This window comes from Periophthalmus magnuspinnatus, chromosome 9 (genome assembly GCF_009829125.3).
Source record: "Periophthalmus magnuspinnatus isolate fPerMag1 chromosome 9, fPerMag1.2.pri, whole genome shotgun sequence".
In the NCBI taxonomy this organism is placed as follows: Eukaryota; Metazoa; Chordata; class Actinopteri; order Gobiiformes; family Gobiidae; genus Periophthalmus; species Periophthalmus magnuspinnatus.
Genome location: NC_047134.1, coordinates 27,175,003 through 27,190,974, shown reverse-complemented (window position 1 = coordinate 27,190,974; position 15,972 = coordinate 27,175,003). Strand labels below are relative to the sequence as shown.

The following is a 15,972-nucleotide window of genomic DNA, read 5'->3' as shown; positions in this document are numbered from 1 at the left end:
CCCCTCTCGCTTTCTCCTGTCTTCCTCTCCTCCTCCTCCTCCCTCTCTCGTCCTCTCTCTCTGCCCCCCCTTTGCCCTTCTCCCTGTCTCTCTTCTCTCTCTGCCACAATCCCTGCCCCTATCTCTGTCTTCCTCACCCCTCTTTCTTCCCTCCCCTCTCTCTCTCCTGTCTTCCTCTCCTCGCCCCTCTCTCTCTGCCCCCATTTGCGTTTCTCTCGCTCTCATCTCTCTCCCTCATTCCCTGACTCTCTCTCCGTCTTTCTCACCCCTCTTTCTTCTCCTCCTCCCTCTCTCTCTGCCCCCCCTTTGTCCTTCTCCCTGTCTCTCTTCTCTCTCTACCACATTCACCTCCCTTCTCTTTGTCTTTCTCACCCCTCTTTCTCCTCTCCCTCTCTCTTTCCTCCTGTCTTCCTCTTCTCCTCCCTCTCTCTGCCCCCTGTCACTTCTCAGACTCTGGTTTAATCTTGATGGACTGGTGTCTGGAGTTTGTTTGTTTTCAGGACATAAAGGACAGGAGACAGTGTGAAGGTCTTCTGTATTTATATAAAGAAAATGAAGAAATGAAGAAAGTAGTAAAAAGTAAGAAAAAAACAAACATTGAATGATAGTGTAGTGTCTGGTAGTGTAATTTTGACAACAAATGTTACGCTTTTTACTAAAATAATTTCATGATTATAATTAAAACATCAGTACAGTGGTCCCACGTTTATCACCGGGGTTACGTTTTAAAAATAATCCGCAATAGGCCGATTTCGCCTATTACAGTTATTCTATATGTTTTGCAGCTGTAAAACCCCTCACCACACACTTTATACACTTTTCTCACACAGGTATTAACATTATCTCACATTTTTCACACATCTCATATTTATTTAAGTGGGTGTGTCTTGCGTAAAGAGACAATGACAAACATTTTACCCACCGCTTTTTAAAAGACAGGCAAAAATCTACAAAAGTACTTAAAATAATGCCAGACAATGTATCTAAGGTTATTCAGGTCAGCAGCCAAATAAATCCACCTCAAAATAATGAGTTGACTGAAGGAGGTCCCGGGACGTGTGCCCTGTGTCTGTGAGGTACTGGCAACAACGCAACGTCCGCAGTGTGGAAGAAGTACTCTATTTTGTTAAGTAAAAGTACAGATACTGGAGCAAAAAATCATGCACATTTTGAGATATAAAAAAGCTTCAAATGCAGTGATTTTGATAAAGATTTGTGCTGAATTTATTATTTTTGTTTGCTCAAATTATGCACTCAAATTTTTCAGCAGGTTTCAAACAAAAAGTACATTTACTTTTCAGTCCTGTTCAAAAATGTAGTGGAGTAAAAGTACTTTAAAATCTACTTAAGTAATGTACAGATACCTAAAATTTGTACTTTTACTTCGTTACATTTCACTGAACATCCAGCATAAATAGTGGAGTTTTTCTTTTAGTTTTTCTTTCTTTTGTAAATTATAGCTGTTATTATAGAAGTCTGATCATGACTAATCCTGTCCTTAATAATATGGTGATAAATGAGGGAAAATTAGCCATCACAATTCTGTATTTTTTCTTTTTTTTTAATTACTGCAATTTATGTTTGAAAAGGATGATTTTTTTAAACATGGCCATAAGCATTTGAGACATCTGAGCTCATAAAGAATAAGACCCAATAAAGACCCAACAGAGACATGGGGAGGGCATCTGACACACAAGGACATTTCACAGGTTTCCACTACTTGTATATCTCCGTGGATATATTGCTTTTCTTGAAATATTTCATAGTATTGCATTAATGAAATATATCGTATATCATTTAAGCCGATTCAATCAAGGTATTTTTATTGAAAATACTTGGCCCTGTGGCGTCATCTGCTTGTCTCCACGGAGATAGGTAATGCCATATTGTGAAGCACTCCAGGCAAAGCAATCACATCTCTATGGAAACGAGCAGGTGGTGCAGGCTCCATCAGAAAAGTTACATAGTACATGTTTTACTCAGTAAAGCAAGACCGGGGGAGAACGACAAAGAGAGAGAGAGAGAGAGCGGAAGAGAGAGAGAGGAGGAGAAGATGAGAGAGAGAAGACAGAGAGGAGAAGAAAGTAGAGAGAAAGAGGAGTGAGGGGAGGAGAGAGGAGAAGAGAGACAAGAGAAGAGAGAGAGAAGAGGAGAGAGAGAGGAGAGAAGAGAGTGAGGAGGCAGAAAGGAAAGGGAGAGAGGAGAGACAGATTCTTATCACCTCCCTCCTCCCTCCCTGTGTGCCTGTCGGCACAATACTTATCACCAACCCACTTATCACTACGGCAACACACCAAATCTCTGCAAGATGCTTAAAAAGTTCACTCAGATGTGCTCTTCATGTTAATGCCATCACAGCTCAGAGAAATATTATCAAAATACAGTGTGGAAAGACTAATTACAAATACAAAACATCCTGTCCCCTTGGGGTTTTCTCTATAAAACTTGCTAATCCTCTAGTTTAGATCTGTACAAAAATGCATGGGATTCTTGTTTTAGTTCAATTTTAGTTTAACTCATAATTCAGTCTTCTCTCAAACATTAAAGGCACAGTACCTCACTTTTAAAACGTGAAAAACAGAAGTAGTTCTTTTTAAACAGTTTGCAGTGGTCCAAAGATATTCCTCTCTTACCTAATGCATTCAGAACATCCTAATTATTCACAGTAATGAGTTTATAAGCACTTTTCAGAACTCTCAGAGACCAGAGCAGAGACCAGTGTTTTGTCATGGCAGTAAAGCTAACGACAACTACTATGCTAATGCACATTTCCTGATTACCAGACATTTAAACGCTTTATAATTAGACAGCACGCCTCAGAGCTGCTATAACAATATATCTGTACAGGAGCAAGACACACTCAGACATGTGGGAATATGGGAAAGCATTGGTTCCAGGGCTTTTAATGCTCCTTGTCATTGTTCAACAGATTGGGGACCTTCTTACTGTGAGGCCACTTCTCTATAGCGCCATCTGGTGTTCAAGCGGTGACATGCACAAGCGCTCACAGTACAGTTATTATCTGATTTGACAGCCCTGTTTTCCTCCTCTCCTCAGAGACATATTAACTTTGACAATAAAAATCCCCAAAGACATTTAAAGGACGTTCTGTTTTATTTGGACAAAATCTGACATTAATATCCAAAAATGCTGCACTTGCTCCGGTGTAATTTTAAGTGTTTTTACAACATTTGGTACTTAACATTTATAACATGCTAATCGTAGCTTGTCTTGACACTGCACAATGTTTGCTATTAAAGGTGCGCTGTGCAACTTTTGTGCTCCTCCTTATTTCCATGAAGATGTTACAACTCTGCCAGGAATGTTGCTCAGTTACAAATTTTTTTATTGCTCATACACCTGGAAACAGATAGGAGCGGCATCGCCTCTCCACAGATCTGCCTGCTCAGCTTCATGGAGATGTTAAACACCATACTGTGGAATATTCAAGGCAATGGATTGATAGCACCATGGAGACAAGCAGGAGGGGTGGAATATCCTAGCCCAGAAAAGTTACATAGTGGACCTTTAACTTTCCTCTTCATATTATTCTCATTAGTTTAAAAACAGCCCTGTTCTTGTCTCAAAGTCTTTTGTCAGCATTTAATGACTTCTCCAGTAAATCCCTTTTAATGCTGTTGGCCAAAGTGGAGGCCGCTTAATACAGAAACTAGCATAGGCCAGAGGGGAGTGGAGTAGCCAAAAATACAACGCAAGTAAAAGCGCTGCCTCAAAAAAAAAAAACAACTCAAGTACAAAGTTGTGGTCCAAGAAATTATTCAGTTCTTCAGAGGGTTAAATTTGAGAACAAGATCTGGTATTTTGAAAGTATTGACGCAAAAAGTAGACAAAATATATTATATCTTAAGGAGCGGGGCAAGAAACACAAATGTCACGTGTCGACTTACGCACAGTGGGAAGAGGAACCACAGTGTTTACTCGAGTAAGAGTACTGTTACACCGTACAATATATTACTGAAGTAGAGTTAAAGAATGAGGTCTGAAAACTTTCTTTAAAAACTGAATACTTGGGCTAACTGTATCATTTGTATTCATGAGTTATTCCTGTTTCAGTACATCGTCTCGTGGGTTTTTTATGGAAACAAAAAAATAAATAAAATAGATCCCTGCACATCGCATCAGGTTTGTGAAGTTGTAGCATATCGTTCTGTATGATGTTTGTGTATATTTATGGAGAATTGTCGTGTGGGAGCATGGGTGATATAAGCTCGTAGGCTGACCACTGCACAGAATCTTACAGCTAACCCTAAAGAAAGTTCAAATAAGGCCCAAGAGAGATCACTAAATTACTCAAACATGCACAAATGGATGTTTTTGATCAGGGAACAATGTTATAACATGGCAAAAAAATTTAAAAATGGAGTACTTCTTCTTCCGCTGTGTGCATGATGAGACAGGTCTGAGCAGTGTCTCCTTCAATGTCTTCCATATGTGTACAAGTACGTGTAGGTGCGCGGCATCCGGGCCAAACGTGGCAAAGATCATACAACCATCAGACACCCCTTCTCCGCTTTATAATGACGCCTGTTTTGTTAGATAGTGTCACTTCTTCCTTTTGTAACAAGGCCGTGTTTGTTGATAAAGCTCGGGCTACAATCAGCGCGCGTCACGCATGGTTAGCGTTAGCATGCTACAGCGCCACATGCCAGACGCTTAAACGGTTTGTGTTGTCGTGTTGATAAGCGCGTCATTAGGAGAGGAGATCTGCTTGTCCTGATTGTGGATGTTTGAACTGGGTTTATTTAGTCATGACATTAAAGGGGCTGTGCAACTTTTTTTTATTGTTTTTTTATGTGCGAAAGTAAAAATTGTCTTGCCAAATATATCGTACAAGCAAAATAAAACCACTCTATGTTGTTTGCATCTAATATATGCATTTATCATCAGGCTAACTCAGCTGTGGTCTCTGAGAGTTGTGAAAAGTGCTTATAAACTCATCATGGTGAATAATCAGGATGCTCTGAATGCATAAGGTAAGTGAGGATTAACTTTCGACCACTGCAAACCGTTTAAAATGAGATAGTTCTGTTTGTTTTTCACATTTTTAAGTAAAAATCAGGTATGCTCTGAGTTTAAAAACACAGTGGAGCACTTCCTCTATTACCACTTGATGACATCACAAGGTGGACAGAGAAGAAAAGAACTCTGATCGCTCTACCAAAGATGTTTATGTTAAGAGCGGGATTCGAACCGACAGTGGACAAACATTCTACCAACTGAGCAACTGTGTGTTAAACCTGTGTAAATGAAACAAAACACAATTCCAGGTCTGTTTATGATGAGGAAACAACATTATAACATAGATCAGAAAATTTTCCCAATATTGTTCCTTGCATCGTCTTTTTGATACAGTGCAAAATGTTAGCTCGCACTGTGTTTCAACATATGGACGAGAAGCAGCACTTTACTGACAGCTTTTGTCAACCTGAACTCAGATAAGTCTAATCCTGGTTTGGATCGTCGTTCAGTTATTGCATCAGAAACGATTATTTTTATCTCTGTAAATGTGATAAACAGACGGAGGAAGGAACCAGCACTGCAAAGTATAAAAAAATATGAAAATACGAGCACAAGTTTGAAATGCCAGCAGCTTTTCAACAACTTTAGGATCTACCAGATTCAGATAAATGCATGGGGATTAGTGTTGTCACGATACAAACGTTTTAGGCTTGATTTTGTGACTAAGGGATAGGCTCAATACTGAATACTGATTCTGTGTCATGATCCGCACTGTCTGCTCCTGGTTTTCCTCCCTGTGTGCTCTTCCCCCTCCCTCACCTGCCTGTACCTGGAGCTGGGCGGAGCTCTCGGCTCCTCCCGCGCGCACCTGCTCTCCATCTGGCTAATCACCACACCTGCCATGGATAAGAGGAGATGGGGGAAGACACTCGGTGCGAGATCATCTGCATGTCCTCACCCTGTCTGTGCTGTGTTTGTCATCCTCACTTGTTCCTGTCATCCCTGTGTTCCTGTCGTGCTCCGGCCCTGGATGTCTCCTGCCCGCTCTGCCCTACGCCCGTCTGGTCTGCCTGTCGTCCTGTGGTCCCTTCATGTCCCCGGTCCCTGTGTTTCCTGTGTTCCTGCTCATCTGCTCACCTGCGGATCACCCTCTGTTTGTACTTTTCCCATTTCAACAATAAATCCTGTAAATATTCCCCGAGTCTGCATCCTTTGGTCCGCAACACTCACCCGTTACGACATTCTGATACCACAATGATAATAAAAACTCTTTATTTCGACAATAGAATGTGATTTTCAACATTAAATGGTAGTACTTTCTCTTATATTCCCATGTGGTCTCATATCTGTGTAATCCCTCAGTCATCCAGGAAGGTTCCAAAGTGGTCCATGGGTGTAGATCATTCTAAAGCTATTCAGGAAAGGTTTATTTCTGTTCTGTAGGTGTGACTTTTTAGTATGGACACATGTTATATCTAGTTTTTGTAGTATCTAGTTTCGATGCTAGTTTTAGTATCGATTTGTATCTGATTTTTGATGAACCCTACGAGGTACAGTCAGAGAAAATGTTTGCATGGGGTCCTGATTTTTACCCCCATAATTGAGGCTGGTTCTTTACTTTTAATCCCCACAATGTGATAAATACTCTCCCACAATCATAGAGTAAACATGTGTATCTCCTGTCATTCAACTTAAACTTAAATATACACCCGAAAGTCTCATAAAGAATCATATCAAAATTAGAGGTTTTTAAACCCATAGTAACTTTTAAGCCAAAAATAGACAAAAATAAAAGTGTTTTTGCATTTTGGTTGTGTTTATTACACTGCACGGGCTTGCATCTCCACAAACCTGACTCTTATTTGGCCTGGAGGAGGGTCTACTCCTGCTTGTTTCCATGGAAATGTTGTTCCTTTGGCCATAATATTCCACAATCTGGCAAATCTCCAGTGAAAATGTTCTCATGTATGCAGGTGAAGATGAAGATCCATCTCCAAAAAGTTACATAATGTCGTTTTAAAATCACAATTCACCGTCCTCATAGGGAAATTGCATTCGACCTGCACTTGACCCATCGTTCAAAGGCCACTGGGTTGAATCAGTGGACAAACATTCTATCAACTGAGCTACTGTCGCCCCCACACAGCCTTGACACAAACTACTACAAACAAACTACACAGAGAAAGACTCAGGCAGCCCAGAACCTCAAATCACAATTTCTATTTCCTTTGAACCTTGCAGCATTAACAGAGGCACCCACTCCAAATATAATGTATTTTGTGTCAACCTGCTAAGAGTGGAAACTAGTATGACTTTTTTTTTTTTTTTAATAAGGCTAATGTTTTTTGTACATTGTCTCTGATCAAATAATAATTAAAAAAAGTCGTAAAACTGCAGCTGTCAGATTTCAAAGGTCACTGTTTTGCTGTGAGGGTCTTTCTGTTCACATCACTGCAGCCTGGGGCATTATTTGGATGTCCTGGCACCTCCAACCCCCATGTGCCCTCCTCAGATGTCACTGTATAGGGGGTCCCCAGCCCACTTCCCCAGGGGCCCACCTCTAAGTGTGCTAACGACACAAATAGCGCGCTAATGGAGGCTGGGATCAATAGGACTTATCAGTGACATTGTTAGCTTCCTGCAGGCTAGCTTAGCGTTTGGGTCCTGACTGCCTGCAGCTATAGAAGGAGATTATTTGATTTTTATTTATTTATTTATTTTTTTAGCAGTGTCAGATGTTCTAGCGCTACTATGCTGTGCTAATATGGCCATTTAAGCAGGCTATTCTTCTATTAGCATCCACAGGCTAACTAGAAATGGGAGCTAAGCTAAACAATATTAAAACGATTTCGTAAGTAGTAAGAATACGATTAGATTTGAGCTTTATGTTCTCATGAAGTGTATGCCAGCAGCTCGTCTCCATGGAGATGTTATTGCTATGCCTTTAATGTTCCATAGTATTGCATTAAATAATCTATCTTGCATTTATTCAATTAGATGTGATCGTAGTAGCGCAAAAAACATTGAAAAACAAGCGTTCTTTCTATAAGCGGGGTTGCCTTTTCACAGATCTGACCCGTAATTTGACCTGGCGGCATCAGCTCCTTGTCTCCAAGGAGATAGATAGGTTTAATGCCATAATGTGGAATATTATGGTATTAAACAGACAGAGCAATAGCATCTCTAAAGACAATAGTGGCAAATCCTTCAACAGGAATGTTACATAGTGTCTCTTTAAAATGAGGATTTATTCCACAGCCATAACCAGTCTAGGGTTGTCAAAAATCAGAAACTAGAATCGAAACTGGTGGGACGAGACACAATTCTCAAGATGATCCGAGACACGAGACTGGATCCATGAGATTTTGACATAATTTTGTGAGTTTCATTTCATATTTGTGTTGTCATTATACCTCTGTGTTTTGGGACTATATACTAGGAGGTGTAACGGACTAGCACTTAACCTTTTTTTGTCCAATCCAAATTTAAAAACATTGGGGGAAAAAAATCTCACAAGATCATTATCTCGTGTGTGCATAATCTGGAGGCAGTTTTTTCTCGTCCGATCCTTGGAAACTGGATACTCAATACGCAGGTGTCCGATACTAAAACTTTACTTTATCTGGATAAACTTTTACTTTTCTTAAACAGTTTCATCTTGAGTTTTATCAGAACCAGTGACCACATGGTATAATAAACAAACAATACTATTCTGTGCTGAAAATTACAATGTTGACAATAGAATCCACATTAAATGGTAGTACTTTCTTTATATTACCATGTGGCCTTATATCAGTGTAATCTCTCAGTCCTGCAGGTACGTTCCATAGTGCTCCATGTGCGTATATTAGTCTATGTGGTCTAGTATTTGTTCTGAAAAAATTACACAGATGTTTATTAGACAAAACATCACTTCATACAGTAACAAGTCGAGCCTAATGGGAGGTCACGGGTTCTAAGCGGCGGAGGCAGTAATATGAGCTGTTTATGAATAGAACGAGTCCAAAATAGACAACAGCATTAAATATTCAACAGAGGAAGAAGAAGTGTCGATGAGAAGCAAAGATTTGCCGTTTAAAAGGACGATACATATTTACTGAGCAAGCGCAGTTTGTCTGTAACATCATCAACAAGTCCATGGATTTGACCAAAGCAAAACAACAATTACAGACATTATGACTTGAATTGCAACACGTTTTCTTGTTTTTGCTTGAAAATCAAACTGAGTTACAATTGTGACTACGCAAAAAAGACAATTTTGCTATGTTGCATATTGCTGTAACGAGTTTTGCATGGCCAGTTACATTATTTAAGCACAAATTAGGTGTTTTTGTTTTTTTTGCTTTTTTTTTTCCCCCCTCTTCACTAGAATGCATTCTATAAGATACACAAGACACATTGAATGTCATGGTTCTGTCATAGTTCTACCCGTTTGCATGTTTTTTTTCCTCAGTCCAACTCCATTTTTCAGCCTGTTCCGGTCCTTTTTTTTGTTACCTCCCTGGTTTCCCAGCAGCTGCCTCTCGTTTTGTTAATCAGCCCAGGGTGGCCTATATATACTGCTTTTGTTCAGTCAGTTCTTGCTAGATTGTTGACTAGTCAAGAGCAACATTCAAGCTCCTCTGAAATACTCTGTTTTCATTTCTGCAATTCTTTACCTGCATTTATATCTGTTTGAGTTACCTGTTCCTGAGTTTATTTGCCCCGCCTTCCCCCTTTTGAATCCCCAGTGTGGAAGAGATTTTCGTTGACATTAAATAAGACTTTATTCCTCAGTTGTTTAGTCCCTGATTTACCATATTCCGAATTACCTGCTTAAAGGACACTTTCTGTTGTAGTTTGAGACATTTGACGGTTCACTTTGTGTTGCATTTGAGTCCAGTTTACCAGTGTGACAGGTTCTTTAATTTACATATTTAACTGATGATGACCAATAATTATAAACAAGTTTGATCCAGATCTGCATTTGTAGTATGTTTTTCTCATTTGCACCATTGACAGTTTTCCTGTTTATTTTGTCCTATTAAAAACAAGCATGACTTTCTATTGACTTTTAATAATTACCATTTAAAACTACCATTTGTAATTGTTTAATACATTAGATGCTACCAGAGTTGCTGTAGTTTGATAGTGTGCTTTGGCGTGACGGAAGAAAAGCAGAGAGCACAGATGAGGCTGAACAGAGGCCAGGTGAGGGGAGGGGGGGCCAGGTGAGGGGAGGGGGGGGCAGGTGAGGGGAGACGCTGGGTGAGGGGAGGGGCCAGGTGAGGGAACGGGAGACAGTTGAGAGGAGAAGTCAGGGGAGGGGGGCCAGGTAAGGGGTGGAGGGGACAAGTTTCACATCTGCCATCTACTGGTGACAGTGAAAATGTTGGTAGATCGAAGCAATGACATCTTGAATACAGGAGAATAACGATTACTCAAACATGCATGACTCACTCTAAATATAACGTCAAGAGGGTAAATGAGAAGGAAACAACTATAACATGGTTAAAAGCTCTATAAAGTCAATTTTGTATAAACACACAACAGAGTCCAATTTCCTATTCAAAAGTCTGAATTGAAGCACTGCCTGTAGACCTCTCCATTAAACAGTCAAGCTGATCAGTGAAGTGAATCTGTGTCAACCGACTAAAATTGTTGTAATTGCACAGTTAATTTATTGCAAACTATGGTATTGTGTTCGTCACTATACACTCATATAACCAAACCCCCATTCACATTTCTTATTTCTCCCTTGAGTGTCAGAAAGGTGCGTTGGTGTTCTCATGGCAACCACACAAAGAAGAGGAAATGAAAAGCGTTCTGCGTCTGTCGCTTTAAGAGGTTCTGCACACGTCACTCCGCACACATCACACTCTCCCCTCTGTGTCCCCCCGGCTCCCGGGTCTGAGGTCAGGGGTCAAGGGTCAGGCCTATCTTTCACACAGAGCCCTCCGCAGCCCTGAACGCTGCCCCCGGTGGACAGTACAGGGTTATGAGGTTAGATCTGTGTACACACCTGAGTTCACATGGAATTCACACGTTGTATCTCTATAACAGCCCATCTCCGTGTTATATACTGTAAGTGAAACTGTGAATAGGGCAGAATGAAATGGGAAAAATATGATAGCAATTAGGAGAAGTAGAATTTGAGAGAAGACACAGGGAGGGCATCTGACTCAGAGAGACATCTCAGAACATGTTTGTAGAGGTCTAAACTACAGGGTTTGCAGGTTTTATATACAGAATAAGACCCAATAGTGACACAAGAAGGTCATCTGACTCACAGGGACATTTCAGAACATCCTAATTTAATCCTGTTCTAGTCCTAGTTTAGTCTTGGTTTGGACCTGGCTTAGTCCTGGCTTAGACCCGGTTTACACATGGTCTAGGCCTGATCTAGTCCTGGTTTAGTCCCAGTTTTAGAGTGGCGCATGTCAGAAGCACGATATATACAGCGGACATTTTGGGGACCTCTATAAAGCCCCTGAAGCACTTTGTTTACGAGAGACAGAAGAGCGATGCAGCGGCTGGAACAGCGGCTCAACTTTTGTCCAGCTGAGTTACAAATACAGTTTAAATGCATCACAGGATCCACAAACGCTCGACTGGCACAAGCTTTTATTTGGTAGACGATAAAACATTTGAAGGACAGACACAAAAGAACAGCAAATTTACAGGTCTCAAAGGTACAATATGTAACTTTTCCAGAGGAGGGTCTGCAATCTGTTGGTTTCCATTGAGAATTTTCCACAATATGGCATTAAACCTTAGACAGTATAAAGAAGTGGACTAAGTGAGAGTGAGGTCACCTATACAGTTCAGCTCCAGCCAAATGAAGCTCATCGAGGATAGTGGTTATAGGGGCCATATTTGGAGAATCATAGCAACCAAGGAGCCAATCCAGAGCGAGGGTGTTGAAGATAATGCTCCTTCCCACCCGGTTTAACATGCGACAGGCGCTTAGCAACGCTGTCAATCAAACCTGTTGCTAATGCGAGCAGAATCGACCTCAGGGAAAGAATGTGCCTATTTGTAATGTTCATATTTACTATTATATCTATCTCCACAGATCTGACCTGTAACCTGGCCTGGTGGAGTCGCCTGCTCGTCTCCATGGTGACTGAAGTTTAATGTCATGCTGTTGTGGCAGATACTCCGCCAAAGTTACATAGTGCACCTTTGATAAAATGCAGGACTTGCTTTCGCTTCATTTAATACAGCAAGTTTCAGTAAATGGTAAAAAAAAGAGCAAAGAGGGTTAAGTGTCTTGCCCAAGGACACAACAACAGCAGATCTAACTGCCAATCATCAGATCAGTGGACAAACACTCGACCAACTAAGGTACTGTCACCCCAGTAGTACAAAAAAAACAAATAAATTATCCGTGAGAGGTAAAAGCGGCTTAGTTGTTAGACTTTTGACCATTAAGTTGGCAGTTCAATCTTAGATCTGGCGGTACACATATAGTGTTGTTGTGTCATTGAGCAAGACACCTATAGTTAATACAATATAAAGTAACTTATTATCTATTTTACTGACTAACAAATCAAAAAGGTACAAAATTATGCAGAATTGAGTCTTCCATCATCTGTTATGTATAGGTTCGTCACGGTAATGCTAACAACAACCAGCATGCCAGCAGCGCACTTCCTGATTCTCTAACAGTATAGCGCTTTCTAATTAGACGCAGACAGTACACAGCGAACTTATTGCGACTTCAAGAGCTGCTTATGTAATATATCTGTAATGGGGGCCAGACAAATTTTGCTCAAATACATGGAGGAAATGAGGTACAGGGCTTTTATGTTGCTTCCTGAATACTCCACCTAAATAAATGCAGCAATATCTCCATAAATAAGCTTTTTTATTGTTCATTCTTTCGACTCAGTGGCCCATCAAAACATTGGCAAAAGGAGAATGGATAAATGGGATACTGGGATAAGTACACACAGGAAACAGGAAATTAAATCTTATCCGAAAAGGTCCAAATATCGGCTCAGTCCTGGTCTAGTTTAGAGGAAGTTTTATCCAGAGGGCATCTTTTATGGAGCTTGTGTTAATTTTAATTACCCCAAATGTCACCGTAAAGGTTTTGGGAGTGTAAAAATGCCATCTAAAAATCAACTAATTATTCTTGTGTCTCTAAGGAGTCTTATTGTGTATAGAAGCTGCTAGCCCTGTAGTTTAGAGCTCTGTTCTGAAAGGCATTTTATTATTTATTATTTTACTAGTTTCTCCCAAATGTTGAATGCTCCTTGATGTAATTTTGAAGTATAATCAAAAATCTAATAAACATTGCAATTAAAAGGTCCTATATTACGCAAAATTCACTCTTAAGCCATGTTAGAATGTTTTGTTTCATTCATACATGTTTGAGTAAGTCTTTATCAGAATCAGAATCAGAATCAGAAGACTTTTATTGCCATAGTCTGTGAACACAGTTATTATTAGTCTGTCTACATCTCCAACGCTCAAAACGCTCTGTTCTACCTTGTGATGTCATGAAGTGGTAGTTTTCAAGTTAACAGCTACGTTTTACCTTTAGTTCAAGAGAGATTGGCAATTCCAGGGCTGAAATTATCCAAGTGAAGGTGTATGGAGCACTTCCTGTATCACCATATGACATCACAAGGTGGAACAGAGTGTTTTCAGCTTGAGAGAAGAACTCCTAACGCCTAAATATGCAGGATTTGCGTGTTAAACATCTATGAATGAAACAAATCATTATAACATAGATCAGAAAATAGAGTAATATGGGCTCTTTAAATACTTTTTTTAATACTTAATGCAGAGGGAGCAAAGGGAGAGACGACTTACGTCAAAAACAAACTTATAAATCATGTGAGTATAGCATTTTCAAAACAATAAAAGGGAACGTGGTGATTTAAATATGTTTGTGTTAGCAGTTAATACCCCAAAGAAGTAAAATACACCCTTTTTAGCCTTGATACAAATTTTGGCTGACTAAGACCACTCAATGAAATGACTAAAGGACTACATCCCTACCTGATATATGGAAGTGATTCTACCAGATGCCCCGGAATGAAGAGCGACCGCACTGTTTTGAAAAGCCTGTGTTTCTCTTCTGTTTTCCCCAAATATATCTGTGTGTCTGCTTAGAAATAGCATCATAAGACTTCTCCTTTAAACAGAAGAACACATGAGAACAGATCGTACTCCAGTGAAACACACAATAAGAATATAATGTTCTCTACAGATAACAAAATATCCAGTCTCATGATACTAAAATTACCAAGTTGATTTTGGTACGGAATACTAATTTCACTGCCACAATGAAAAAAACAAACAAAACGCAAGACTATAACAAGTACAAGTACTTTCAACACGTCTCTGTCTAGTTCTCTACAAGATTATTATGTACCAACCTTTATATGTGCAACACTGCAGAACAAAGCTAAAGGAAAAAAATTCTATTCTCTCAACTGGACAAAAGGACGATTCATTTCCAAAGCTCCAAATGCTCTGTTCCACCTTGTGATGTCATAAAGTGGTAGTTTTTAAGTTAACAGCTACATTTTACCTTTTGTTCAGTAGAGATTGCCAATTCCAGGGCTGATTATTATCCAAATGCTCCTAGTGACGGCTTATGGAGTTTAAAAACACAGTGGAGCACTTCCTGTATTACCACATGACATCACAAAGTGGAACGGGCTTACCTAGACACTGTAGAACAAAGACAACAAAGCGATTGTGGGCTTTATTAAAAAACATTATCAGGAAAGGGATGGGAAGCTGCTACTTATGCCACCAGTGTTTAACTCACAACAGAAAAAAGTCAATAAAAAGCAGTCTTCTTGAAAACACTGCGCTTGTATAGAACCATAGAGTGTATTAGTACAGAGTAAATGTATATTATAGAGTGTATATATAGAGTGCTCCTCACCACAGTTGGGCAGAGTCGGTCTAGACAGGGTTATCAGTGTATGTGTGTATATAAAGTGTATATAAGAGTGTACATTACTATAGAGTTTGTACTTATTTGTGTATCTGCGTGTGACCCCTGCCCCTTACACATTGCCATAGCGACCAGTGACACAAAAGGATCATGGCTCGTACAATAAGTATAGATACTTTGCAGCTGATCATCAACATTCCCTAAAGATGTGACGCTAACTGTAGGCATGCTCTGTCTGAAGCTCTGTTACTCAAGTTAGGCTTTAATCTGAGTTTTGTTGTAACACAATCTGACCAGAATGACCTAGTTTCAATTAGTTGGAGCTACAACAGATGAGCTAATTTGTGTCGCACCGTCTTTTTTGTTAAAAATCAAACACCTTAACAGGACCATGAGCGCTCATGTTGATCACAGACGCCTGAAAATGTGTCGTTTTAAATCCATTTTGTACTTTTCTTTGAGTTTTCAGACTATCTTAAGACTTTTTTGACTGCGTTTCCATGATATCTCCATGGTAACTACTCAACATTCCACCATAGGCACACCATGTAGAACACCCCCAGCATGATAACACTGCAAAGTATCAATAAAGTGCCCCTCACCACAGTTGGGCAGGTTGAATCTGGACAGGGGTCTCTTGGTTCCTCCGTCCTCAGTACAGCGCAGCTCCTGGTTGTCAGCCTCTTCTCCCAGAGTCAGTTTGATCCACATGTTTTCACAGGAGCAGTGCAGTGGGTTTCCAGACAGGATCCTAAAGAATACATATGTTAATTAGTCCTCCAAGACAGGTATGAGGGTTTATGGGGCTGCAGATTAATCACAATATAAATGGACATAATTACCAAATACCGAAGGATGCAATTTTTGAAGGAGCGTAATTTCCTCCACAAACAACAAACAATATCCAGTCTCATTCTGCTCAAAAAGTCCCTGTTCTGAAAAATGCCCTCCTTGTGTCTCCACGGGGTCTTATTCTGCATAAAAACTGCTAACCTTGTAGTTCAGATCTGTACAAACAGTTCTGAAATGTGATCCTTGATTTAGTTTGTCAGTTTGGATTTCTTGTCATTTAAATGTGAACTTTGAATGTT

The 15,972-nt window shown here is 40.0% G+C and overlaps 1 protein-coding gene across 1 annotated transcript in view; it reads right to left on the bottom strand.

Moving 5' to 3' along the window:
* The window catches only part of ntrk2a (neurotrophic tyrosine kinase, receptor, type 2a), a 137,277-nt gene that overhangs the window by 108,396 nt on the left and 12,909 nt on the right, over positions 1-15,972 (bottom strand). Inside the window, exon 5 of the mRNA XM_055224516.1 lies at positions 15,484-15,632. Within this exon, the coding sequence (XP_055080491.1) occupies positions 15,484-15,632 (149 nt within the window). The remainder of the gene's footprint in view (positions 1-15,483; positions 15,633-15,972) is intronic.